Source organism: Opisthorchis viverrini, assembly GCF_000715545.1.
Source record: "Opisthorchis viverrini unplaced genomic scaffold opera_v5_387, whole genome shotgun sequence".
In the NCBI taxonomy this organism is placed as follows: Eukaryota; Metazoa; Platyhelminthes; class Trematoda; order Opisthorchiida; family Opisthorchiidae; genus Opisthorchis; species Opisthorchis viverrini.
In genome coordinates, this window is record NW_008752044.1 from 317,388 (window position 1) to 343,690 (window position 26,303).

Here is a 26,303-nt window from a genome sequence, read left to right on the forward strand (position 1 = left end):
GGTCCTTCGCACGTAGTGGCGCGTAAATTGGATCCAGATCTATACATCGGTTGATCGAGTCCGCCGTGGTCTACCACTCTTCCGGAAATTCCCTTCCGCGTCTAGTCTCTCCGTGTGCATTTCCCAAATTGAATTTGTGGCCTTCTTGGTCCTCGTGTATGGATATCAAGCACAGGGAGTCATACCTCCTGACGGCCGCGTTGTGTTCCTTCATTCGTGTGCATAGTCTCCTCCCAGTTTGTCCCACGTAGAATTTGTTGCAGTTGTTGCAGTTGAGTTGGTATATCACATTGCTCCTCTTGGTTTTGTTCGAGTTGTCCTTCGGTTTAGAGATTAATTTCCTCAGGGTAGCATTAGGTTTGTGGGCCACGAAGATTCCTTTTTGAGCCAATAATCTGGTCGCGAGTTCTGATATATTCTTGATGTAAGGCAGGACTACCCGTCTGGTGGCTTGCTGTTGCTGTTGCCGTTTTTGTGATGTCTTCATCTTCAAACATATCCAAATGCACTTTCCTTGGTCCTCAAAACGCTTTCAAACCAATATTGGTAGCTATGGTAGCGTAGATGGTCGTTGGTTTGTTCGCTGAGCTGGGCAATTTGATTACAAATATCTCATCATCACTCGAGGTGACATCATCAGCGCGTTGTTAGGGCGCGTAGTGGTGCGTGGCGATGGGTTAGTGGTTGTTCGTTGGGCAATGTTGCGTGTGTTAATATTACGTGGTGCTAGCCGGGGGTGACCTTTGATCGCGATTAGTTGTTTGGTTTGGCCGTTCCATTGGTCGCTCTGTTATCCTGTGTCATTCGCCGATGCCCACGTGACCTTTTAGCTTGGCATGCCTTGCCGTCGTGCTCTGGTTGATGCTGGAGTGACCTTTGTCCTTGACTCTTTCGAGTTCCGGCTTGTGACCTTCATTGATCTGATTCCCAAGCGTTCCTTGTTTCTTAGTTTGTGAATCCAATATTCGCTTCTCCTTGATTATTCCGGTTGATATGTTGGTCCTTCGCACGTAGTGGCGCGTAAATTGGATCCAGATCTATACATCGGTTGATCGAGTCCGCCGTGGTCTACCACTCTTCCGGAAATTCCCTTCCGCGTCTAGTCTCTCCGTGTGCATTTCCCAAATTGAATTTGTGGCCTTCTTGGTCCTCGTGCATGGATATCAAGGATAGAGGTTAAGAGCCGGAACTCGGAAGGGTCAAGAACAGAGGTCACTCCAGCATCGACCAGAGTACGACGAACCAGGACACAGGATAACTAATTAGCCACTACAACCGTCCGACCAAACAGCCAACCGTGATCGAAGGTCAGCACCGATTAGTAGCACGTATATTAACACGGATGCAACACTACTCAACGCACAACAACCAACCCGTCGCTACGCATCACCACGCCCCCCAATTACGCACTGATAATGTCACCTCGATTGATGATTGCAATCGAATTGCCCAGCTCAGCGAACAAGCCATCAACTAGCGAATGTACACTCATTAGCAAACTAATTTAATTTTTTTTGAGAGACTCACCTGGAACCCAGCTGAATCTCTCGTTTGTGATGTTTTCAGACGGATTTTCAGCAACCTTATGAGTAGTACATTACAAACCAACAACCACTTTCAAACCAAAATACACATGCTAATGTTGAAATGCACACTGGTCTTGGCAAACTGGTTCTGTGTGGATGGGATGCCCTTATCACCGCCAAAAGACGTATTCAACTTGCACTGAGGTCCTGGTGTTTTCCTCTGATAGCAAAGTTAGGACGTATTGAACCACAGATACATTAGCCCCATGATTTCAGATGCTATTTTCACCTCACCTATTGGAATTTAGAAAATGGAAAATGATGCGTTAGAGAACTTCATGAATCTTTGTTCCATTGAGGCAACGTTACTAGCAACCCAGATCGACATATGATACGCCCACGTCACCGTAGCTTATTGTCTGACAGTCGCTTTCCGAATCCCGAATGATCCCGTTCGGTTATCTCGCAGTTCGATCAGTGTTTTGTCGTCAATGAAAGGAATACAGACGAGCTGTCGCTATTGTCAAACGACTCTGAATAAACGCAGCCTATTCAGAACCAGTCTTCAGTAGCTGGTGCTACATGTGGTTCGTGGGAAAATACATGCTGCTGCAAAAAAAGAGTTTGTTTCACACAGCTTTCCGCTCTCTATAGATGGTTCCTACTGTTTCGGTAGAGCTTTTCCAACTTTTGGAAGGCTTCAGCATGAATGCATTTGCTCGGAGAACTAGAGGAAGAATATGATGACTGGTAAACTATAGGCTGGTCAGTATCCATGCGTACATTGCTTAGTATTCCTTTGGCCTTGTGTTTTTTCGCTGAGCTGGGCAATTTGCCGAGGTGACATCGATGCGCTGTGACTGGAAATATGTGGTTGTGGCATATGCATGGATGTGAGATTTACTCACCCAGTTCGATCTTGATCGACCACTGACCTAGCGACCCATTGGTTGACCTGTCTGGTTTCCGAGTCGCCTTGATACTTGATCCCTCCAGCTCCCTAGCCGTGACCTCTGTTCATTTACCCCTACGGTGAATCCGGTTTCTTGGTCCGTCGGTCTGATAGCCGATACTGACTCAGTGTCACCACGCTGAGTTGATGGTCCTTCGCTCGTAGCAGTGCGTACGCAGAGTTGATTTCGATATGCAAGTTGCTAGAATCGACTGTGGATTGCGATACTCCTAGGAATTCCTTCCCTTGTTTTGTATTGCCGCGTAATCTGATCTTCATGTTTTTTTAAACTAAACTTCTATGCTTCCTAGGACGTGTCTTTCTTCTATCTTTTGCTCCTTGAAGCGCATCAAGCCACTTTTGATGTTTGTTGAAGTCAGTTCTACTGGCACGTGTTTCGCCTAGTTGCAGTAGGTCAGTCACAGAAAACGAATTGGATTCATTGTATTGGACAAAATGCCTCACGACGCGCCCAAACTTATGTCCAGCAATGGACCATCATAGATTTCATTTTGTCGACGGTTCTACTACCTCAAGATGTGATGTTCACATTAAAATGGAAGTTTTCTCGAAAGGAACAGGTTATTGCTTGGTACGGTATGACATTCTACTCTGCAGTGCTCGTATGTTTCAGGAGTTTTCTCGAAAGGAACAGGTTATTGCTTGATACGGTATGACATTCTAGTCTGCGGTGCTCGTATGTTTCAGGTCCGTGGAATGAGTCAACGGCTTACTACCGTATTGGAAACAAAATGTTTACATGAGAATGACCATACGATCCTGAAATGTACATGTTCTAAAAGAAATCCCATATACGGTCTCAGGCTACACGATAGCAGCCGATTGAACATACAGTTATTCCGAAAACCACCGATACCCTCCAGTATTTCGCCTAGAAAAAAAAAACGAACGTCTAGGGTAACTGAGCATCAATTCTTCTAGAACTAATTTGAATGATGTTTAGTTGCTACTCTTGAGGCTGCCTTGATCTATCAGTGCGGGTGCGTTGTTTCAGACATCTTGAAGGAAATGGTACACGGGACTCAATTCACCAATTCACCTCTCCTGCCGGTTCACCCATTTTAAAGTGTCTGTTTTCGATGCATGTGCATTTCGAGCCCGGTGTGGTAGAACCCCTCTACTTCTGAAACCAGACGCCATTCACTGGACATGTTTTGGTTCTCTAGAATTACTTGGTGTTATAGCAGGCGCTTGTATTCTAAAGGCGCTGTCAACTCGACACTAGCAACAGAACTACTGGTCTTATTATCCAAAAGGAAGTTTTGCTGAAACAGAAAATTTCACCTTATATAAAACGTATGAGGACATGTTTTGACATGGTTTACGTCGGGTACGAAACCTAGTTGTGCTAACCATGTTATTCGTGGGTTAACCAGGTAGAAAGTGCACCTCTGTAATCTGCGAACCGACAATACACCAACGTCCCAGATTGTCCCATCACAGATGCTACGACTGATACGGATTAACAAATCTTCAAACTCAAAGTTTCTGCTTGACAAAAAGTGTATTCCGCTTTGCACCACCTTTTTGGAATGTTTTTGGCACGTTTCTTCCAAATTTCTAAACGGCTTTGTGCGAAACCTCGTACAAAGTAATTGTTCGTAGGAACTGATTGTCTCGCTTTTCTAATCTGCCAGTGAATCGGTATTTCTCCAGAAGTACCTTTTCATTACTGACCGCCTCTCATTAACAACTGTGGTGAACTGCCGGACCGTCTGATTGCCGTCGTAACCGCGCTACCCACACAGCATCGCTGTCTGAACTAGGCCACCCAGTGCTCATCTCAGGCGCTCGAAGCTGTCTATACGGTCTCTGATTCTTCGCTGAAGATACGACTGCACGAAACGCGTTTTGCGACAATCACGGTTAGTTCGATCGTCACTTGGGTCTCGTCATCCGCCTAACCCGCAGTGTGAGCATTGCTCAAGTTTCCCAATTGGGTTTATAGGTGTCATGCCGCCTGAGAACAATCGCCGTATCTCGACAGAATTCCAACAAGCCTTGTCACGGTGCGCTTTGATGCAGCTAGCTGACCTCATTCATGGGCTGGTTTACAGTTTGGGCGCATCGCCACTTTTCCGTGTTCCAGATGAAGGTGTTTGTCACCGAGTTGTCTATTACCATTTAGTTTCTTCCGAAACGGGCACAGTGCGGCGTCTGAGTTGCGCGCACCGATGAACTTTTTTTCCAAAAAATAGGTGATTTTTTGGACCAACCGTACTATGATCACCGAGGGGTTAGTTGTTTGTCCCTTGGTGCCCACTGGTGTCTGCAGTCTACCATCAATCGGCTTTCAGTTTGTCAACCAACCAGTGTAGATAAGACCCAAGGAATTTTCTGCTTCAAAACACAGGCAGACCGAGTTTAGATTAGTTTTAACTCAGCAACGCCATGATCTTAGATCGAAAGTCCCCAAATCACAGTCCACTCAGTTGCTTTACTCAGACTTCTACAACTACGATGCCCCAGAAACCAAACTGTTTTGTCTTCCGGAAACATGCAACCCGTGAAATAAACATAATCGATCTTCAAGTTAGGACCATCTTAAGGGACAAGAGCAACATGCTAGGTTAAAAAAGGGCCTCTGTGAGCGATTTCGAAAACCACCGACCCTGTTGCCTTTATTGGTGTTTGGTTCAATGACCATACGAAGACCAACCGACTGGACGCAGTTCGCGTGTGTATTGAGTGCTTCCTCTCACAAGGCACTTATACTGAGTGCGCATCGTCTGACATGCCTGCTCTCTGTTCACTATAACAAATTACCCCCCCTCTCCACGTCTTAAGTGTCTTTTTTATTCAGAAATGGACCTGTCAGGATCACGACGCGGTCTCGTTAGAGTGGTAAGGGGCCAATTCGAATTTGGTGCAAGACAGAAAATAATTCAGCCATGCAGCCTCCGCGGCTCATGAGATCGATTGAGCGACAATGTCACGTGCTTGTCACGTGCTCGATCTATCAGACTGCTCAAAGTATTGTTAACCATCTTGCTTGAAACCGGAAGCTTGATGAGTGCGTCGTAACCGCTGATTTCTGTCCTTGAGGTAGTTGTCGAGGGTCACCTTATGTCAGTGCTAACATCCGTCCATAGCGTGCATAAAACGGCAGTCAAAAACAGGTACCAAAAGTTCCTTGACAAGCTGTCAAAATACAAATTCCCTCAAAATCAACTGATGGGAAAATTATGTGAGCACTGTAGCATTAATTCATTAGCATTCTGAGGAAAACACCTAAAAACTGGAGGCTTCTGCATTGGGGTACTTCATCACCACCTGCCAGGAAAAAGTTCCTAACGAAGTTGGTTCTAATTCTCGTCAGTCACTTATTTCGTCACAGTCCAGTGGCCCAGATCTGATAACTTTGTGTCGCCGTTTTACGAGATCCAAACAAAAACCACCTACTCTCTGAGCTTACGGACCAACACAGACGCGCGTTTGTGCACGTCGATACTTCTAGTGTGTGCAAATTTACATGTGGAATTTGTCGGGACCAATGGAAATTGATTGCTCCGCAGTGGTGGACAGAATACAGAGTTTTTATCCAGCAATTTTGGGTGTACTTCTCATGTGACTGGCGACCGAGAAACTCTGACGGATCTCTATATGAGCACCAAAGTACTGATCGACGGAGCTTTCGATAACTGTCACAAACTAGGTTGAAAATGAAAAACTATAAATCCTTTAAAAAAAGCCGCGAATCCAACCAGTTTACCTTTAACCAGCAATTTTTGCTCCCCGTTTTTTAGGATTAAATACTATGTTATGTAGGGGAGAAAAATAACTAAATGACTAATTGATTTCATTAGGAAGAAAGCGGCACTAATTCATATTGTTATTTCCAACAAGCCGATGTTAAGTAGACTTGAACGCATTGATAATAAATTAGACCACTTCATCAGAAATTCGACTGTTTCATCTGTTTTTGTTCGTTCGTAAAAACCAATGCAAAATTTATGAACTTCAGTAAGTTATCTTTCATTTCCTGTCTCCGGTGTTCTACCCAGGCTCAACCTTGTGGCAGACAAGATTTAGTAAAATTGCATGAGACTGCGCTCCTTAATTTCACCATCTTAGAATAATTATTTGGACGTGAGCAAATCCCTCCAAAGTAAGTCAATAATGCTTGTAAGATCGAGTAAACGGCTGTCCGTACTGCTCACTGGTTACGAACGATGGAACGGATGGAACGTTGCTCGACAGAACACTTGTAGACAAATGGCTCAATGGATGATAGCGTTTCATTCAGTCACAAATGACGGTTTCAGCTGCGATTCAGTCGAATTTTGTACTACAGCCAACAATTTGCAAATGAATAAATGTTGTATACAAAAACTGAACGGAGTAGACTAAAGTGATGAAAGCTGACGTTGGAAATGATTCCGGCGGATGGAAGACGATAAAAGCGTGATTTCTCCTAACCGAAACACACTCGAAATTTGCTCCGGAATCCGATGGCTTGCTATACACATTTCACTCTTTTATCGTTCGTCATGTGTTGAAAAGGAGCAATAGATCGGTGCCGTCAGTGGAAATTGTTTTACTACACTTGGTGTAGTTCAATGATTCCTGTGCATCACCGACTTGGAATCGTTGCAGGACAACCCCCTGACCACATCCACTCTATTATCGTGGTGCGGACCGTCTGGCCCAGGTTGTTTTGTTGTAAAGTGCCCACATCTCTCGTTTTTTGCAACTATTCAGATTACATCAAAGTCAACAAGTCAAGCTTCTATTTGGAATAACTTCCGGAAGAATTCAAAAGTGATTTCCCCTTATATTGATCCTGCTATCTCTTGTTCTCTCACGTGACCCCTTTTCAGCTGGTCGTACTTGCACACGTTCGTCTCTTCAGTTTTCTACTCCTGCATATGCTCACTGTGAACTTATGCATCTGGGTGGAATCGGCCATAGAGAAGGTCTCCCAAACAATGAATGTAGAGCAACACGGCGAGTCGCATCAAAACACCGGCAATGATCACCATTACACAACTATGGTGACCTCATACTTCCTGCCAGCCATTCCTGAGTATTGTGCGATCGCGGTGGCCGTCGTGTATGAAATGTCACAGCGGATCGGACAGTTGAAACAGATCGAGGCGGAACAACATGTGAGTTGTAAGAATCGGTAGATCAATTAGACTACCTACATAAATCTGTGAACGCACAGTTATATGGTAGACTTACACTTACATGATAAGAATGATGACAGTTTTTAGCGATTCAATTGATGTTCGATCAAGTTAGAGTCTTTAAGGAGGTCTCTTGGAGATAGCTTAGTGGTTAAGGTGCAAACTTATCCAGAGGAACGCCCATGATTCGAACCCGATCTCGGCATCTGGAGTGCTTCTGTCTGGGCTTCAACGAACTGGTGGTATCTCAGCTCTCGTGTTTCCCCCGGGTAGCATGATGGCTAGGCACCGAAAAGGCGTTACGGCTGAGCGATTTATTTTCTGCTTGCGGTTTGGGTACTGTCCTATTGCCCCATGGTAACTGTACATGTGACACTGCTACGTTTTGATCAGAAAAAATGGGCTTGGTCAAAAAATTGGATGACTGATATTGAAGCACTGGTAAAGCCAATGATCAAAACTGCTTAGTTTGCCCCTATGTCGTCTATGTATAGAGTGAACGTCGTACGTGAAGCTCCTTTTTTACTTACTGTAGTAATCGTACGCTCTTTCGCCTTTTTCTTCGAAGCGCCATATCAGGAGGGCGACCTGAAGTCTAATATAAGTAGTCTAAACGAAGTTTCGTACGCGGCTCATTCAAAATCTGGTTCACGATTCTTTCGGCTGTCTCGTTCGATGACACAGCCATCGCTCATATGGGAACTTCTGACAGTTGGAATGGACTGTAGGCATACTTGCCCTGTTTGACCTGAGTTTGAGCACAATTTTGTCGAGCAAAATAAATCCGAGGAGCCGTTTTTAGCAGTAAAATAGATACAGTTGTATCAGGGACTGAGTACTTCCATGAAGGATCGACCAGTGCGAAAATTTCTAGCCATACACATCAGTTCTTACATGATTTCGCGCGTTCTGTCTGAGTAATGTACCTGTATCGTCGAAATGGGTTTGATTTTCACTCAAAAAAACCGCATGATAGGTTAGAATTGTTCACAAGTTGTCTCCATATTATTTATATGTTTTTTGTTCTTTGAATCAAGCCGCAATGTTAGTGAAAACGCCTTGGCTAAAGTACAATTTCATTCACTGGTCTTTCTGTTAATCATAAGGTAAAATTTAACCCACTGGTTTAACCCTTAAATATTACTCAGCTTTAAGGACCTGTGTGTCCATTTCCATTTTTCAAAATATTCCCTTTTATTGGGACTTTTAGCCTCGCAGCTTATTTTTTTATCCTACAAACATCCGTTGGCATTCAGCATCGTTTTCATTGCCTGTCAGGATTGTTCAGGATCTGAACTAATCCTGTCGAACAAAGCTTCGATTTCCACGGGGTATTTCCCAAGTTTTTCCCCTTACTTATCTGCTGATCTCCCGCTTTGTTCAGCATTCACTCCTTTCTGATCATGACTGTTAGCGTTACTGATATTTTGGTCAGACAATGCTTCGGATGAGAGCAATGTGACCATGTAACTATTTCCCTCAGTGTTATATACTACTGTCTTGTGTAGACTGTCTCGCTGTCTAGCATGTCCAAAGTAAATCTTTCCTGGGCAGTATGGAATCGTTAAAAATGATAACACTGACGTAATGACCAACTGAGCGTCACTCAAATGACCGATAAAATGTTGTGGCACCAACTTTAACATACAGCAAAGACACAGTCAAATCGAATTTGACGTTTCGATTCCCGGTCCGAGATACTGTGTACGTTTTATGTGTATTGGTGAAAAATCTGGGTAAAAACGTAGCGTACAAAATTTCGGTGCATGTAACTGTCGTGAGAGCGTAAATGTCACGCATTTATATGAAAATAACCGGTGGTCACGTGTATTGCACTTAAAATGCGAATGGATAAACTGGGCGAACGGAACCGATGAGATCAACGAGGCCACTCGGTGGAACAGTTCAAATCGTTTTTCTCTTTGGCAGCTTAGTATGAATGAATGTGGGATAGCACAAGCTTAGAAACCCTTGTTAGCGTTTCCTAAAAAGGTTCTAGGTTGCGGAATCAGCAATAGAACACTTTTCGTGATCGCTTCTCAGTTGCCCGGTAAATGATCTTTTTCTGTATGTATGCCGCAATAGTTTCCCGTTTACCGACCGCCTCGTCCAACGATTAACGTACGCCCCTCGACACGGGCATGCGTACGAATACACGCCGAAAAACTCCAGCCATGAAGAGCGAAAGTTCTGTGTGCATAAACGGTTGAAAGAGCAGCGGCTGACTTGATTGAATATGCCATTAATACATACGGTTTTTTGGATGAAATATGTTGAGTGGTTTTCATAAGTCCGCTCTAAGATTACTTAGTTTCATAAATGAAACTCCGAAGTAAAGGCATTTTTTTTATCAAGATGTAACAATTTACCGTCCAGAATCAGATGATCGGGCAACATCCGCTCAGGGTGTGCCCAAACATCCCTTTTTCAACAGGAAACTGTAAGTTAGTTTCTCAAAGAGATCAAAGGCAAAAGGGCCATCGATCGTAGCTTCTAACCACTCCTAACTCAAGCTGAGTGAGACGCTCAACTGACGACGATCTAAGTTCATTGTGCTTAATGGCTAGCTGTTTCACCATTTGAAGGTTGGATGTATTTTTTGGGAAACATTCAAAACATACGGGTTTTTTTCGTGGACCGGATAATCACGAACCGCACTTGAACTCTTCCACAAGATGCTCCCCCATGACCACCACATTTCCGCAACGATCAATTTTGGACGGGTCTGTCAATTTCCAGTTGGACCCCTTGTAGTAGTAGTTATCACATTTTTGGCGGAGCAGATTTGGAAAAAGGTTATCTGAATCGAAATTTAAACTTTATCATAGAACAAAAAAACGAAGGTTCACTTAAATCGCGGGCAAATGTGGGATGACCTATTTCTGTCACTCATCGTGGTGACGGTTATCTAATCTTCAAAACGCCATTGAAATCACTGGTGTATCTTGATACCCCCTCTGTCTCGTCTTGTTCGGAACTTTCAGATATTCAGCACATAACCCAGACAGTTAGTCCCCGCAATTATAGTTTATTTTTGGTCTGTTTGCACAACCCATTAAATATGATTTTGCCTGCTGAGAGGGAGCGAAACGCCGAGAAAACCGCCCCAAACTAAGTGAAACAACCGTTGTTGTTGTTTTTATCGATAGCGTTTTTGAATGTCTGTCACTAAGTTGTGCAGGCTTTTTGCTGTCAAATTACACCAAAAACTCAAGATCCATGCCCGAAATCCATTCACGATATAAATGAACCTGTTTCAGTTGCATACAGACTATGCCATTGACCTCAGTGACCTAATATATTTAGAGTGCGTCCAGAAAAACCTGATGATCAAACAGTAGGGGGGGAAATAAGATCAATTTTTCCACTCGCTGCCCACAGATGAGCAAACAGATTTGATCACCAAGTGCTCTGATGTAGGTATCGATCCATCCTCATGGCCAAAGTGATTTCGGCCACGGTAATGTGGAGTGTGCTCCATGTAGATTCAAGGCAACCAGGGACCTTACATTTTTACACTTCAAAGCGAAGGTCGGCAGGGCCTTTTGCCGCATGTCTGACTTGTAGAAACGAATTAGGTGGCATGAGTTGCTGAAAATCCTTCGACAGCCAATGACCGGTTTTGCCCTTCTTAGGGCTTGGTGCAGCACATTCAGTTTCTTAGAAACACCATAAACGCGAGATTCAGCTGAGTTCCAGGTGAACCTCTTACAAAACCAAATTTGCTTGCAAATGAGTGCGTTTCGCTAATTGAGGGGCATGTTTTACGGTCGGAAAAAATCGCGCAATCGTACAAAGTCTAGGACAGTCTTACCCAGAACGATTGGTCAGTGGGTAATTCACCTAAACCTCTGAAGAAATAAATTTCGTTGTAAGATATCCATCACTTAGTCTGGAATTTCTGTAGACAAAGAAATACTTTCTCTCTCCACAAACGATAAAAGGCCTGACTCAAATGAGCTATCATGTTGCCAATATCAAACGCATTCCTACGCGCATGAAACTTAGGGTTAATCACGGCCGACGACATCCCATTTATGTTCGTTAAGAACCACTGCTTGGAAATGTGAATATCCCGCATGTCGACTGCAGCTCTGCGAGACTTGTCGACACGATGAACAAAGTTATTCGAATAGTGTGTTTCAATCTCGCAGCACAAAAAATGCACTTTTAGAAGCTCTTTCAAAACAGAAATCAGAAATGGAGGGCGAATAGTTGCCCTGAATGATAAGTTAAAAATTCAGATTTACTGACTTGAACGAGCGCAAATGAAATCAAAAGAAACTGATATCCTTAGTGGTGTGAAATGATTACACAGAAGTCAGCAATAAGCAATAAGCAAGTTGATAAACTTCACTCATTCGCACATACTAGCTCTTGGTGCAATCGTTTATAAACCCGCAGCAGTCAGGGTCTCGATGCAATCCCCTGGCTCTCTTAATGAATCATTGCTTCAGACGATGGAGTGGGTAGCCGGTTCTATGCATATGTCCGCTCATTCTTGTTCAGGAATTAAAACTGATTTACCCAGTGGTCGCGTATGTTCATGAGCCATTTAACATGTTTCCTCTCCGAGGTTCATCCTCCTACGTTTCGAGAATCTGTTTCCTCCTGGTCTGCTTGGCCACCATTTTGAAGTACCGGTCTGATAGCTGTTGAGCCCAGGCTTACTCTCGTGTTTTGTCACACAATAACACCGCTGAATTACTCTACTGGATCATCTCCAGACATTACGCAATTAATGATAATCGACGTGAATCTACTTCCTTTTCCGTTGTCTTAATTTATGTGAAAACAAACTGGTCACACACCTACTCTGACAGTTGTGACACAAAGGATTCAATCTTAAACGAACGAGACCATGCACTGCTTGGCTCTAAATACGTACCAACTTTGTCATCTGAATAAGCTAAGTTGATATATGTTCGACCTCACACCCTTATTAAATTAACTCCACGCAATAGCGATTGTCGAGACAGTCATCAAAAATGCTGAAGAAATCATACCAATTGAAGATTACCCGATGTGTGAGAGTCACATAACTGACTTTTGTTCGACACCATCCAGCCAGTTAACATCAGCTACTCGTTCGCGAAATGCATTCACTTGCAAATAACTTAGTTTTAACGGGGATTCCATCAACTCGCAGCTTCATCTACCATTAATGATATTCTCTAACTGAATACGCTTCACTAAAAACGCGTCATGCTTCAGTTAGCACGATATTCGAGATGTCACAATATATTTTCTCGAATAAGGGTTACCCATCAGTTTGCTGATAATTCTTCGACAGCCCATAACCTATTTCGCTCTCATTTAGGCTCATCAAGCAGGTACAGCCTCCGAGTTTCCGTATCTTTTATAAACTCCGAAATACAAACCTTCTCACCTGTGGAAGGAAACCCATTTCAACTAGGTAACGCCACTAGGCCACTTGCAACCTACAATATAAAATGCTGAAGAAATCATACCAATTGAAGATTACCCGATGTGTGAGAGTCACATAACTGACTTTTGTTCGACACCATCCAGCCAGTTAACATCAGCTACTCGTTCGCGAAATGCATTCACTTGCAAATAACTTAGTTTTAACGGGGATTCCATCAACTCGCAGCTTCATCTACCATTAATGATATTCTCTAACTGAATACGCTTCACTAAAAACGCGTCTCAGTTAAGTTAGCACGATATTCGAGATGTCACAATATATTTTCTCGAATAAGGGTTACCCATCAGTTTGCTGATAATTCTTCGACAGCCCATAACCTATTTCGCTCTCATTTAGGCTCATCAAGCAGGTACAGCCTCCGAGTTTCCGTATCTTTTATAAACTCCGAAATACAAACCTTCTCACCTGTGGAAGGAAACCCATTTCAACTAGGTAACGCCACTAGGCCACTTGCAACCTACAATATCCCAGTTGAAGCCAGCTATCCATGATCTGTGCCTCTCCCTTTTTTGGAGAAGGGCTACTTGAGAAAGTATTCTTTCTAAACAGCAGTAATCAGCTGGCAGAGATGCTCTTGTCAGATTCAAAACAACTGGGAACACACGTATTCCCTGAAACTTCATCATGTGCCAGGTTACTTCAATTATGTCGGTGACGTTATTGTGCGGTAAGGAATCCAGTTTAGAACAAATACATGGCCAAGGCAATGGCCGGTGATAATTCTCGGCCACGTACTGAGCATGGCAAATACATGGCCAAGGCAATGGCCGGTGGTAATTCTCGGCCACGTACTGACAGGTGTTGCCTCACACGGCAACTGAAAACATCCCGAAGAGATTTGAAATATTAATGTAAAAATGCAGTATTGAAGCCATAAAAGTGACGCAAACACTGTAGGTGGGAAAGGGGAGTGGCGAGCAGTAAATTGGAACTAATCCTTTCCCGAGCTTGCATCCACTAATTCCATTTTCAGTGACAGCATCATCAATCATCATCATCGACAGCATGACATCAGTGTTCAACACCGACGCTTCACTGCCGTACTTCAGTGCCAGAAAGTGCCACTATCTCAGGTTAACCACTGATATTCTTCGTTTCGAAAATTTTCGTCTCTTGCGATTAGAGCGCTACTCCCCAGGGATTTTGGATGCTAACCTACTCTAATTCTGGTGAGTTGCGAAAAGTGCACTGGGTCACTTGGTCCACCAATTTTAGTTCTTACTCTCCCTCTCTTCCTCCGACCGTTTATCGTACAGTAGCTTGAAAGTTATCGAATAACCATAATTAGCGTGTGTTGATTGTACCCTAGATCAATATCGATCGCTAATTCGTTCACTTTCTTGCCGTTCACGGATGGTAATGCAACTTTTTTTAAAGAAGATAAATTACGAATGTTATAACTCCCAAATAAACAGATTCTGTTTTTTCCAGTCGACGTTTTTGCGAGTGAATTAAGGACCCACCTTTTTCACTTATCGCTTCACTGACTGTTTATTTTCCTGGGGCCAGTCGGTCGTATCATTTGGTATAGGGCACGGCTGTTTTGTTCATCTCCAGAGCTTTCGATGTCCACCACAGCTCTCGGTCTTTTCTCAGTCTCTTCAGTGTTTGGTGTTTGGGGGATTTGCGCGCATCGTCGTACTCGTTGTCTACTGGTATCATTTTCATGGCATCAGTCATTGATAGCGATCTCCATGATATCCAGTGGTGTTGTAATCGAATAGGAGAAGTCGGACGGACAGCACTGAATGCCACTAACATAGTTCCTTTCACATTTTGCCACGCTTCATCCACATGCTCACTACCAATACAGCATTGGTTTTCTGCGGAGATTTGTTGGGCCAGCTCAGGTCGATACTGTTGAGCTATGGTAGTTCTTCAAAGATTGTAGATTGGCATGCTTCTTGATGACTTGCGAAGGGTTTGAGGGGAAAGGACTTTAAGGTATTCAAGCACCATCGTGTGATGGGATTCAAGCTGTGTGACTCAGAAGGAACGGCAGTCTTGTGGCTCTTCACCGGTGGCTGATGGCCACGTGGTCCAATTGGGTCCACGCTTGATTTCCAGTTGGTGACCGCCAGGTTACGCTGTACGAACGTTCATGTTGAAAGTTCGTACTTACCAGAAACAGTTTATGATCAGCACACAACTAAAGGAGTCGATCTTCGTTGTCTGTGCGGCGAGCATCGATTCCGAATCGACCGCCCAAATGTGATTCCAAGAGCTCAGACGACCTACTCGAGCAATATATCGCCTACAAGGACCACAATGTGCTTTTTTCTTAACGGATGAGCCCGGATAGCTCCCTATAGAAAGTGTCCTTCTCAGCATCAGAACTGCAGTGCGTTGGGGGTATAAGCCGACACCATAAACAGGCACCGCTTTTATGCCGAGAGGTATTGAGCTTGACTGAACTAGATAACCTGACGGCGCAGAGACGACTGTTTACTGGGATCCAATCCAGCAAAGCGCGTTCAGCTCTGGGGCTGAGTGCAATACCCACGACATATTTTCCATCAGTCATCGCTTCTGGGCCGCCGGACACACGGAGGGAGAAATGTGAGAATGAGAGAATGTGGTTAGCCTAACCCGAGGATGTAGGGTGTGAAGCACTACTGTCTCACTTCTGATGCATCTACTCACAGCAGGTGCCTTTGGCGCAACACCGGACTCTTTGATTTCAAGAGTATGTCGACTTTGTTGAATGATGCGTCGGCGTTCATGGTCAACCGTAAGACGATCGGAGCGTCCGGTTTTCAGGGTCGACCTTTTCTAATCCTTCTTTTCTGCGAGGAAGCCAGCACCGCTCCTACCATGAATACGGAAATGCTGGTCGCCCGGGGAAAATACCTTACAGCTTTCACACTCCCATCTCAGAGGACAGTACGGCTTTACCCCCAGACCGCTTCGTAGTACGGGGTTTTACTTCTCTTGGTCTGACTGCTCCCTTTGGCCTTCCTGGCATGGTTGCATCTTGTGGAACGAATTTCCAGCCAGTGTAGTCCGTGGGATCATTGCAGCACTCAAGCCCGACCATCACGCGAGGACACATCCATCAATAAACTAACGAACCACCAACGCTTCGTGTCACGTTTCTTCATCCAGTAACTGATAAATGATCATCACAGAAAGTATTCACATTGTGTCGAATTATCATACCCAGCGACGCACTGATGATTCCTCTTTGTTTGATGACGAAACTTATACAAGTTAATTGACAACTTTGACGAAGAGACCAACGACCACATGATCAACAACCAATAAAGCTTTCCTTACTTTTTAGAACTTCTGGTAATCACCTTGGGCAATGACACAAGCTTTGTCGTCATTTGGTCCTTCCAATAAGCATCGGGAGGGTAGGGTCTAATCCTCCCAAAATCGCTGCATGTTGCTCAGTTGGGCCCACTTACCAGCACACATCATGCTTTTGTTTCCGTAATCACCGATTACCCAGTATTTCAGGCAGATTTTTCCCCGCATTGGTTGTGTCTCCAATCATAATTTCTATATGTGACTATGGAATAAACTGCAATGGACCAACTATTGCGCTCCCTTGACAAATTCCCTTGCTGCAGAACAGAGCATCTCTTAATGGCATTGTTTAATAAAAAAAGGCACAAATCAACCAAATCGGTCGGTCTTTGGCGGAATTTGGCCCCAGTACAGTGGCATAAATTGAACCACTCGCTATGAGCTCACGTAATTTTGTGACTCGCAATAAGTCGACAAACTGGAGGCTCAGGTGCGTTTCTCTTGTTGTTGATCAGCTGATCTGCTTGCCGATGTTGGGGCGAGATGGCTCGATTGGCTAGAGCGCGAATTTACTGACCAGAAGGTTTGTGGTTCGAACCCGAACTCTGCCTCTCGACTCCTCCTGTCTAGGCTTGGGCAACCTTCGGTTGGCATGGCAGTTAGACGCCGGAAGGGGGCTAAGGCTGAACGATTACGGATGTTGGTAGTTAGCTTGCAAACGCTTTTTCAACAATCAAGGATATGTCACCCGCGCACTGCTAGTTTCTCCTCGATTGTTTGGAAGCTAGTTACCAAGCTTGGAAGCTCAGGTTACTGAAAATAGTCCCAGAATGCCTGGAACCCACAGAGACTCTCAAACCCCACCAAAATCACAGTAGAGAAGCCACCAAGTATGCAGGCCAAAAAACCAGCTTCCGATCGAACGTTCAAGCAGTCAATCAATTCAGCAACAGCCGATGATGATGGGTGCTCAAAGCATTTCATAGAAGCGCAGTCGTTGGTGATGGGTGTTCAACAGATGCCGATCAAAAGTGGTCTTCAAATACTACAAGGCTCCTTGTAGCTTTTGTACTCGCTCGTTCCCAATAAAGCTGTTCTGTTTCTTGTCGACGAGTCTTTTCTACCCTAAGGCACCGCAGCGGGAACAGAGGTTAGCTAAAACAAAATATACTGCCATCTGACCAATAGCCAGTGATTAAACAAAGATTCATCTGCATTCGTCCATCTACCTTTGAATGCGAGCAGACGGCACTCGTCTCAAGGTGGACTGGTGCCAATAGGCAACCGAGAGATTCTTCGCGATTCAGCTTACGTTTGAAAAGTGATCGCTTTTATAAGAGTAGTTCGGTACGATTAGATTTATCTATACAAGTAAAAGACCTTGTGATTTCGGACCGCGTCACGCCAGTATGATTTGTTGATTACTTTATTAATGTATTCATTATTTGCTTATGTGACCCACTAACGCTGCTATCGTCTGAAAACGGACAGTTTTTCTTAACTCAGACGATTCCAAGCGGTTTTGGTGGGTTATCCATACCTATAGGGATGATTGCACCTTTCAGTTACCATAGGTATCTTATCCATTTTCCTCATCTGATTGTGTTTTTAGTCAAAAGAACATGAAGAAGCCAAGTGTAATATGCGGACTTTCCTTGGACCTGCCTTTGGGATTGGCATTTCAGTTGTCATTTTGGCCATCATACTTGTCCTGGAGAACACCGGCACTGTGATTGATCGATTCCGGAACATCATTCATCTAACCGAATTCAGTCTTATACAATTTACTGCCTTGATCTTGAGTATTGCCGGTCTAGTTGTAATCCGGAATCTCAAGTTCTCGGTTAACTTTGCGAAGAACAGTTTGGACGAAAAACTTCTTCTGGTCACTTTCTTTTTAAGCCTCAACTTTTTTGTCGTCTGCATTGTCATGTGTATTGTGCTGTTAAGGAATGGCAACCTGAATAGTTCCGAGATGAAATATATGGCGGCTCAATTGGTCGCATTGCTACTCGAACTTACTGAGGTACTCGTACAGACATACTTCATACACGACACGTTCTATCGCTGTTGTCATCATGAGGAGTACCAGCGCAGGAAGCCTGGACGAACGTTGATTGTCCTACTCTCAGCACTGAACTTCTCCTTATGGATGATCTACAGTTTTCAGGTAAGGATATTTCTAATGTATTAACTCTACATTTTATTCAAAACAGTGGCCTGTCATGTGTTTATATATGGGATTTCTAAATGAAACTTAGGGAACTATAGAAAGATGAGCCGTAAAGGCCCTCTTGTGCTCGTCTTTCGTAGTACTAACGATTTTCCTGTGTAATCGTGGCAAATTTAGATGACTGCGAGTGTCTGAATGGCATTCAGTTAGAGTGGGCATCTAACTCCTAGGTCATATACCTCAGTGTTACCGTCAGTTATCAGCAGCTCATCAAAGTTGACATTGTCAGTCTGTCGGGACTGTTCCGAAATCCCATTCCGTCTTTTGATTTCTCAAGAGACTTACCTGAAACCCAGCTGAATCTCTCGTCTACGGTGTTTTTAAGCAACTGAATGTGTCCGTCCTTGATGAAAATAAGGTGGAACTCCTACCAGAAAGAGCATGAATTATCCATGAATGGGTAAGAAGCCGCGAAAACAACCAAAATCTATCGTGTTGGTTAAAGTCTCGTACATTTGTCTTTACCAGTCGTTTAATTGAAATATACATGGTTTTTCGATAAGGGTGACATTCCGGTCCATGTGGTACTTCATTGTTGATATCGCTGGGCCAATTAAATGTCACCAAGATTATGACTAACCCTGCATCTGATTTATCGCATATGATTACTACTCACTTGGTTCGTTATACTAGGTACCAGCGTACCGGTGTATACTACTGGTGAAGTATGCGAGTAGTCTACGCAGCGGAAGGTTTCCCTCCTCTCACCACTATGACAAAGGACAAGCGGGTTTTTTAAATGGTATATTGTTCCCGTCAACATGAAGGACTAACATGTTACGCAATCAGTTGCACACATAAAAAGGTCAGGCAGAGACGGTTTTTTCTTATTCCAAACCAGGAAAATAGGATTCACACCCATTAAAAATAGAAATTCAATCTAGATCGGTCGTTTCGACCTACACTACCTTGTAGATCATTAACCAGAAAGTATAAAAGTATGTGTACCATTTAGTGATCATTTTTCTATGGGCAGCAAACTATACATCAGTGTCAACTGAGGACGACGTTGTCAGCGTTTTGCTCTCGGATCAAAGTCTGCATAATTACCCAATTTTACCTTCTTATCGAAAATCGATACATCAACCTAGATAGTATATTTTGAATTTCCACACTTGATGGTTGTGTATCTAAAGGTAAGGTAAGGTGGTTTTTAAAACCACCTTTCTTTAACTTACCTCACCTCATCTTACCCAACCTTACCGTAATGCGGAGGACCATGACGATTTACCTGAGAAACAATGCTTCATGTAAGCATTGCTACCTCAATGAAAACTGTCGAGTCATTTCAGTTCACGTAAACTTTTGCGAATTTTTAAAATGCTGATTTGCTACGGCAACTGATAAGATAAGTTGACATAGTTGAAAGTCACCATTGAACTATTCAAACACAGGCCAAATCCGAGAGTATTACCCAGGATTAACTAGAAAATTGACCATACAAGGAAATGGAGAACTATGGTACAAAGAAGTTCTGGTGGATAAAGGTCTCTTATTGGAGCGACTTCATGAGGTACAGAGGTGGTACACGAAAGTGACTGGCGAAGAGAGCGGAAAACGTTGTAAAGTAGTTATTGGGTGAAGTTGAAACAAAAGTTTCTCTTACTACGAAGTTAATTGAGACGTCTCTTGTGCGCCTAGAGACGGGGTTTTGTGACCTTATAATAGGACAATAATTCTTGTCCAAGAGTTCCAAAAAAGAGCAAGAGAACTGAAATATGAGGCGGCCTGGTGCAGCACATTCTGCTGCTTGGAAACATCACAAACGAGAGATTCAGTTGGGTTCCAGGTGAGTCTCTCGAAAAAAAGCAAATTAGTTTGCAAGCGAGAAAACATCAAATCCTTTGGGGAAGAACAAAAGCGTTCAAAAGTTTGAGATTAGTATTCGTGAAAGCAGAAAGTGCTCTCATCCCACAAAACACGGGACGCGAGACTGTAAAAAGGATAGCTTGAATTGCTCAAGTGGTTAGAGTGTGAATTTACTGACTGGAAGGTCCGTGTATTGAACCCGACCTCTGCTTCTCGACTTCCCCTGTCTAGGCTTGAGCAACCCGGAAGTATCTCAGCCCTCGTGCTTCCCCCGGGTGGCATGACAGCTAGGCACCGGAAGGGTGTTACCGGTGAACGACTACGTTGAGGAACAACCATGATGATATCGTATGATCACAACTAGCCATTTCACAGCAGTAGTCCTGAGGAGAGGCTGACTGAAAATACCGGAGTTGATGGTTACCGAATGAGTCTAGTCTATTAAGAAAACATGCAAGGATGTCACACCAACTGAAACATGAGGTAGCCTTTTTGCAGCAAATAGAAGAATATGGTGAACGAGACAGCTGAGTCTATCGTTGACAGCAGCCCAATTTGTAAATGAATAATGAACTCCGTGAGAACAAATTCTTCGAATTTCAGGACGTTGCGGGAGAGGCGTCACTTGCCTGATCAACTGTGCAGTTTGTATCTCAGATTTTGTTCCAGACACATGATTGCTACAGCCGATCACAGTCATCTCCGTACTTCCAATGAATGAGGAACTCAGGGAAGGACGTGTACCCTGCATACACACAAGAAACAAATGGGAAAAAGTAGCAACCTTGGGGCACCTCTAATAATCGACGATCGACAAGAAACGGATCAACCAAGCTCGTTAATTGTCTGTGCTTTGTGTAGTTCTCAGATTCGGTTCACTCGTTGCCATTGCAACAATCATCAGCGTATTCAATGGACAACAGGCATTAGGTTTTGTATCTGTTTCTGGAGTGACGTAGGGAACCATATATGCAACAGGGTTTACTATGAATCGTAATTGACAGTGCGCAAAGTGGTGTGACCCTTGGCCAAACAGGGTACCTTGCCCTCGATTCAGGTGCACTCATTCCGAAAACCATAGAACAACAGAGAGGGAAGCAACTGGATGAGAACTTTGTCTGTCGTTCTTTCCAGTCTTATCTTAGCCACTCGCCAACAAGTGTAGGTTAGCTGACGCTATCGAAACACTGATTAGCAAGCGTATTCGGTGATCGGAACACACTCTTTGCTCAGCTTGAATGGAATCATGTTTCTTTTGCATTTCTGTCCGTGAAGATACCTGTTGTTGGTAATGACAAGTTTGACAGGCTTACAGTGTCGCAGTTGAGTTTACGGAGGTCAACGCCAGAAGTACAAATGTTTGATTCTACGCAACCCAACTGCTTCAGGTCTCGCCACATTTTATTGCGGTTTCTACTACCGTGAACCCTATTTATGCATGTGCTGTAGTGATTTGCTTTCACTTTGCTTACTAGCGTAAAATGGAACCTTTGACTGAACATGATCTTGACCTCTTCTTACAATTTCGTCAATTTTTGTCTTCGGCATCAAGAATGAGAGATTGCCTGTGTAGATTTGAATGTTTTCAACAGAACAAATGGTGAGTGTCAGGTGGTGGAAATAAGCCGGAGGATAAGGGTCGTAAAAACTGAAAAAATCGATGATGGAAACCACGTCCGCCAGAAACATCCCTTTCAACATTTGGTCTTGATTGGACGTAATGCTTTGAATCACCTCTGCCAGGAAAAATTCGACCAAACTGTTGTGGTGTTGGTGCGATAATAATAAAACTCTTCCAAGCAACGAAAATTATTCCGCGCGCCATGCGTTGCTAAAACAGCCCACAAAAGCGGTGCTACATCTAATGTATGACTAGGTGTTTCTCTTTATATACCCGCGCTGATTTGTGCGCAAACACAAAACCCGAGTTTGTCGGGTTTTTGTGTATTTCACCGGCGCCCTGACATCTTCACTTAGCGGTCGGTTGCCAGAAAGAATTTGTCGATTCCAACTTTTGACATGATCAGTTGGAGAGCAATGGTGCTCCAATGTTCCCAGTGCGAGTACGCAGTAAAATATCTCGATAAGTAGAAGACTCTGAACGCCTCACAGGTTTTTTCCTATTAAATCCCTCTCAACTTGAGGGGCATTTTGTAATCATGGTGACTGAAACAACACAGCATCCTAAAGCATCTTATTTTAACGTCCCTGGAGAACTAGTTGAGTTCGTTAGAAATCTGGCAACAATAACTGTTAGAAATGCTCCGGAATGCTGGTAGCCCGAGTGCTTTTAATGGTAGTTGGTCAGGTAGCTGTTGGTCGATATGTCGCACATGACAAATAGCTTCCGATCGAAGAGACATGATCAGTGCCGGATTATGATTCGAATACTCGTGATGTCTCCTTGGTTGAAGACAAAATGCTTGCAAGTTAATTCCCAAGCTCAGCGAGCAGATCAACGGCCACCGACAATAAATTGTAAACGGATGATGGGCTGGAATCTGTTTTTGGACTGGCATGTCACACCAAACAAGGCCGATGGAAGCCTGGGCACCTGCCGATGTAACATGCGGTTTCTGGTGAGCCGCATGTGCGACCAATTGCCCGATCTGAACCAGAAGGAATAAGACTGGGGAATGAACGGCGGAGGATTCTAAAGCCATCAGCATGCCCAACCAGTTGCACAAGATTGTCATATGTGGACAGCTGAACAACGGGATTACACAATACATGCGAAAGGTAGCCCGCACCCCTCACAAGATATACACATACGGCTAGTTAGTGTTAACCATTATACAATTCGGTCTGTGTACCTCTGATCACAGAATCACCACTGGAACTGTTATAGGCTTCACCATCCGGAGTTAGAGCGGGTAATTTCGAAACATAGAGAATCACGATGCAACCAGTGGCAGTATAACGGAAGCTCACGTACGATTGTACTATCCGAAATGAATACAATCAGTGGTAAACCATTCGTGTCTCCCGGGCACTCAACCAAACTACCCTCACCTATTGGTAAATACGGCTTGACAAACACCTATTAGGCGTGTTTTACTTTGTCCCAGGTAGACATCAACAAACGAGTGAACTGGAGTACAGTGCATGCACTTGTTTTCACAGTGCGAAAGCTGTACTTGCCACTGTAGGGGGAATTCCTCATCCCAGTTTTGTATTGCCTGGACTTGTGGAAACACACAGGCGAACGATTTAATTAGATATCTTTAAGGAAGTTAGCCGTTAACAGTTACAACAAATTGCTCCGGTTGTGTAGGTTTTCTGTAGGAGTGGGTTGTGTGCCCGAGTGGACGAAACTAAAGTAGCACCTCCAATAAGTCTTGAAGCACTATAATTCCCGGATGTTGATAACAAACGCTGTTCATATTACGTACATTAAGCATACATAGATTTCTGATCAAGCGTTTTACCGTGCGAAGCATTCCCCGTGAGGCAACCAGTACTTAGACCCGAAGAACCGATTCCATCTCTCAGGATTCGCTGTATGACCTCAGCCCTGCCTGGAACACCGTAGCTGCAGTAGCTTTCTGGCAAGTTACGAACCTTTTACTACCTGCTGTGGCAGCAGGCAGTAGTGTCTACTTGCGGTGTCAATCGAAGGAAGTGTGGTGGCCGAGATACTTCCAAATTGCCCAAGCTTGTACGTGGGCAGTCGAGAAGGAGAGGTTGCGTTCGAACCAAAGACTTTCTGTTTAATAATTTCGCGTCTCAGTCATTGAGCTATCTAAAGCTTTTCCCCATTTAAAGGATGATGAAAGTATTAATTGCTCACGTGACTTTTGTCTGTTTCCATTCCCTAAATTCTCTCAGGTTAAGCACAATGACATTCTATTCAGCAAAACTGGTTACCTGCTTGAAAAACTGAAACTCCAAGGACAGCAAATATTTGTGACCGTTATGTTGCCGATGGTGATGTTGTTCCGCTATCACAGCTCCGTTTGCCTGGCAATTTCATTTGTGCGCACCTACGAGGACGAAGTGACACGGTATGAGAGCATGTTACGTTGGGTAAAACAAGGAACGACCAAAGATTTCCTCCAGAATTGTCATTACTCTTTGGTTAACACATGGCAAGAAGATGATCACAAAGCAGGTCAGGGTGGAATCCAGGCTGGACGACATCGGTCTGCCTCTCATCCGGTCACGGTTCCCAATCGAATCCAAGTTGAGAGTCTTAGTACAAGCGACAAGCGATCCGGGTCCGATGACAGTTCTCTGCGACCATTGCCAGAACACTTGAATCAAACCTTGCAGAACAAAGAACGCACTAGACGAGATACCAGAATTAATTTGGAAATGGCTCGGATACGAGTTGCAGCTAGTGAGGAGGGACACCGAATGATGGAACGAAAGCTACAGCAACAGAAAATGCGGTCCAAACCGTTTGTCAAGAGTGTTGTGGACGTACTCGAGGGGAAGATTGGCCGTCAACCAGCTAAATTTCGTGTAGGGCCGGGAACTTACGAGTTGCCGAAAGCAATGTCAAATCAGGAACTTGGAACACACGTGGAAACTTCACCGAGCCCGGACACGGCATCAGAACGACGTGAGACAAATGGGACAAAAGTAAAGACGCCGTAGATATTTTCAACATCTATGCACGCGAACATCACAAGTGCCTTAAGTTCACGCTCAACTTCTCATCAGACACAATTATTACTTCAGCTTTTTTAAAGAACTACAAAAAGATCTCAAAACTCGATGTGAATAGCCTGAACAGATCAATTTCAGGTTCACCTTATCTTTTATTATCTATGCAAACATGGCCACATCCACAAACATTCGTTATTTGATTCGCCACTCAGTTCTACGTAACTTTATTTCTACAATGTGATATTTGTGTCTTTTGATCGACCATGGGGAAACCAACATGGGGCTGCATAACCTTCACCGGAAGTGGTGAGACAACGCTGAGTTCATCCGTGCTGAGTCCGGTTGATTGGTTCTGGCTTCCATGGTCCTTTGTTTGTGTAGATGCGATAGCTTGCCTCATGCGCGAGGTGCGATCGGAGAACGGGTTTGTTAGGCAATAGGAGTAGTGCTATTAACCAAGTGAATACTCGGTGACCGTAAGCAACGCTACGTCCTAGAGTCCCATTTATGTATGCAGTACTTACGTTGACCGGTTCTGCGTATACTTGATGCGGACAAGATTGATTCTAACGAGTAGCACTGAATGTCCTTTGATAACGCTTTTCTGCTATTTCCTCTAGACTGAGCCATGTCTCGTAAAAATTAGTTGTCCAACGCTTGACTTCGCGGTTTTATCTCACGCCAGGATACAACTACTTTCCGACGAATGTATCAGTCGTAGGCGTGCCGTTGTACCCTCGGTGTGCAACCAGTGTGATGCGGGAAGGTGCTGCATCTGCCCCACATCAAAGCGACGCCAAGAATCATCCATTCCATTGGCGTCCATCCTGCGTCCCACAGGGCAAAAGGCTTCTTTTATCATTCTTCACTGAGACATCCTGTCGTGGTGACTGACTGACAATCAAGTGCCAGAGATACTGATCGTCCTTGATACGAAATTCCTCATAGCACACAGTTTCTTGAAAAAATGGCCAGTTTAGTAGACACTGATGAGAACCACATTGAATTGGCAACAACACAAGTGTTAGGAATATCCAGTGCTACTTGCACTTATATACACACCTCAACTTCAAATAGAACTTTGGAAACTTTTGTGAAACTAGATGAGTGTCGTTTTAGGGAACTTTTAAACCGTCGACTTCCCAGTTACTTCAATGATAAACATGCTTGAACTGTACAGAACAGCGATGGATTTCAAATGGTCGCTTTCCTTTTACAACAGCTGAGAGGAGAAACTTTGTTGTGAATCACCACGCTTCCAAATAACTTGATTTGGCTGTTCTGGATTGTTCACTGAGTACAAGCATTGTACACAGGGGAA

The 26,303-nt window shown here is 44.0% G+C and overlaps 2 protein-coding genes across 2 annotated transcripts in view; one reads left to right on the plus strand and one right to left on the minus strand.

Moving 5' to 3' along the window:
- The window catches only part of T265_10602 (hypothetical protein), a gene marked incomplete at both ends in the record, with an annotated part of 73,215 nt that extends 48,022 nt beyond the window's left edge, over positions 1-25,193 (plus strand). The window contains 3 exons of the mRNA XM_009177022.1: positions 7,320-7,607; positions 17,942-18,499; positions 24,200-25,193. Of these exons, the coding sequence (XP_009175286.1) occupies positions 7,320-7,607; positions 17,942-18,499; positions 24,200-24,970 (1,617 nt within the window). The remainder of the gene's footprint in view (positions 1-7,319; positions 7,608-17,941; positions 18,500-24,199) is intronic.
- Positions 2,554-2,757, minus strand: T265_10601 (hypothetical protein; the record flags this gene model as incomplete). The annotated part of the gene is made up of 1 exon (XM_009177023.1): positions 2,554-2,757. One exon carries the CDS (start codon positions 2,755-2,757, stop codon positions 2,554-2,556), a length of 204 nt encoding a protein of 67 aa, XP_009175287.1.
- Positions 25,194-26,303: the final 1,110 nt, after the last annotated feature.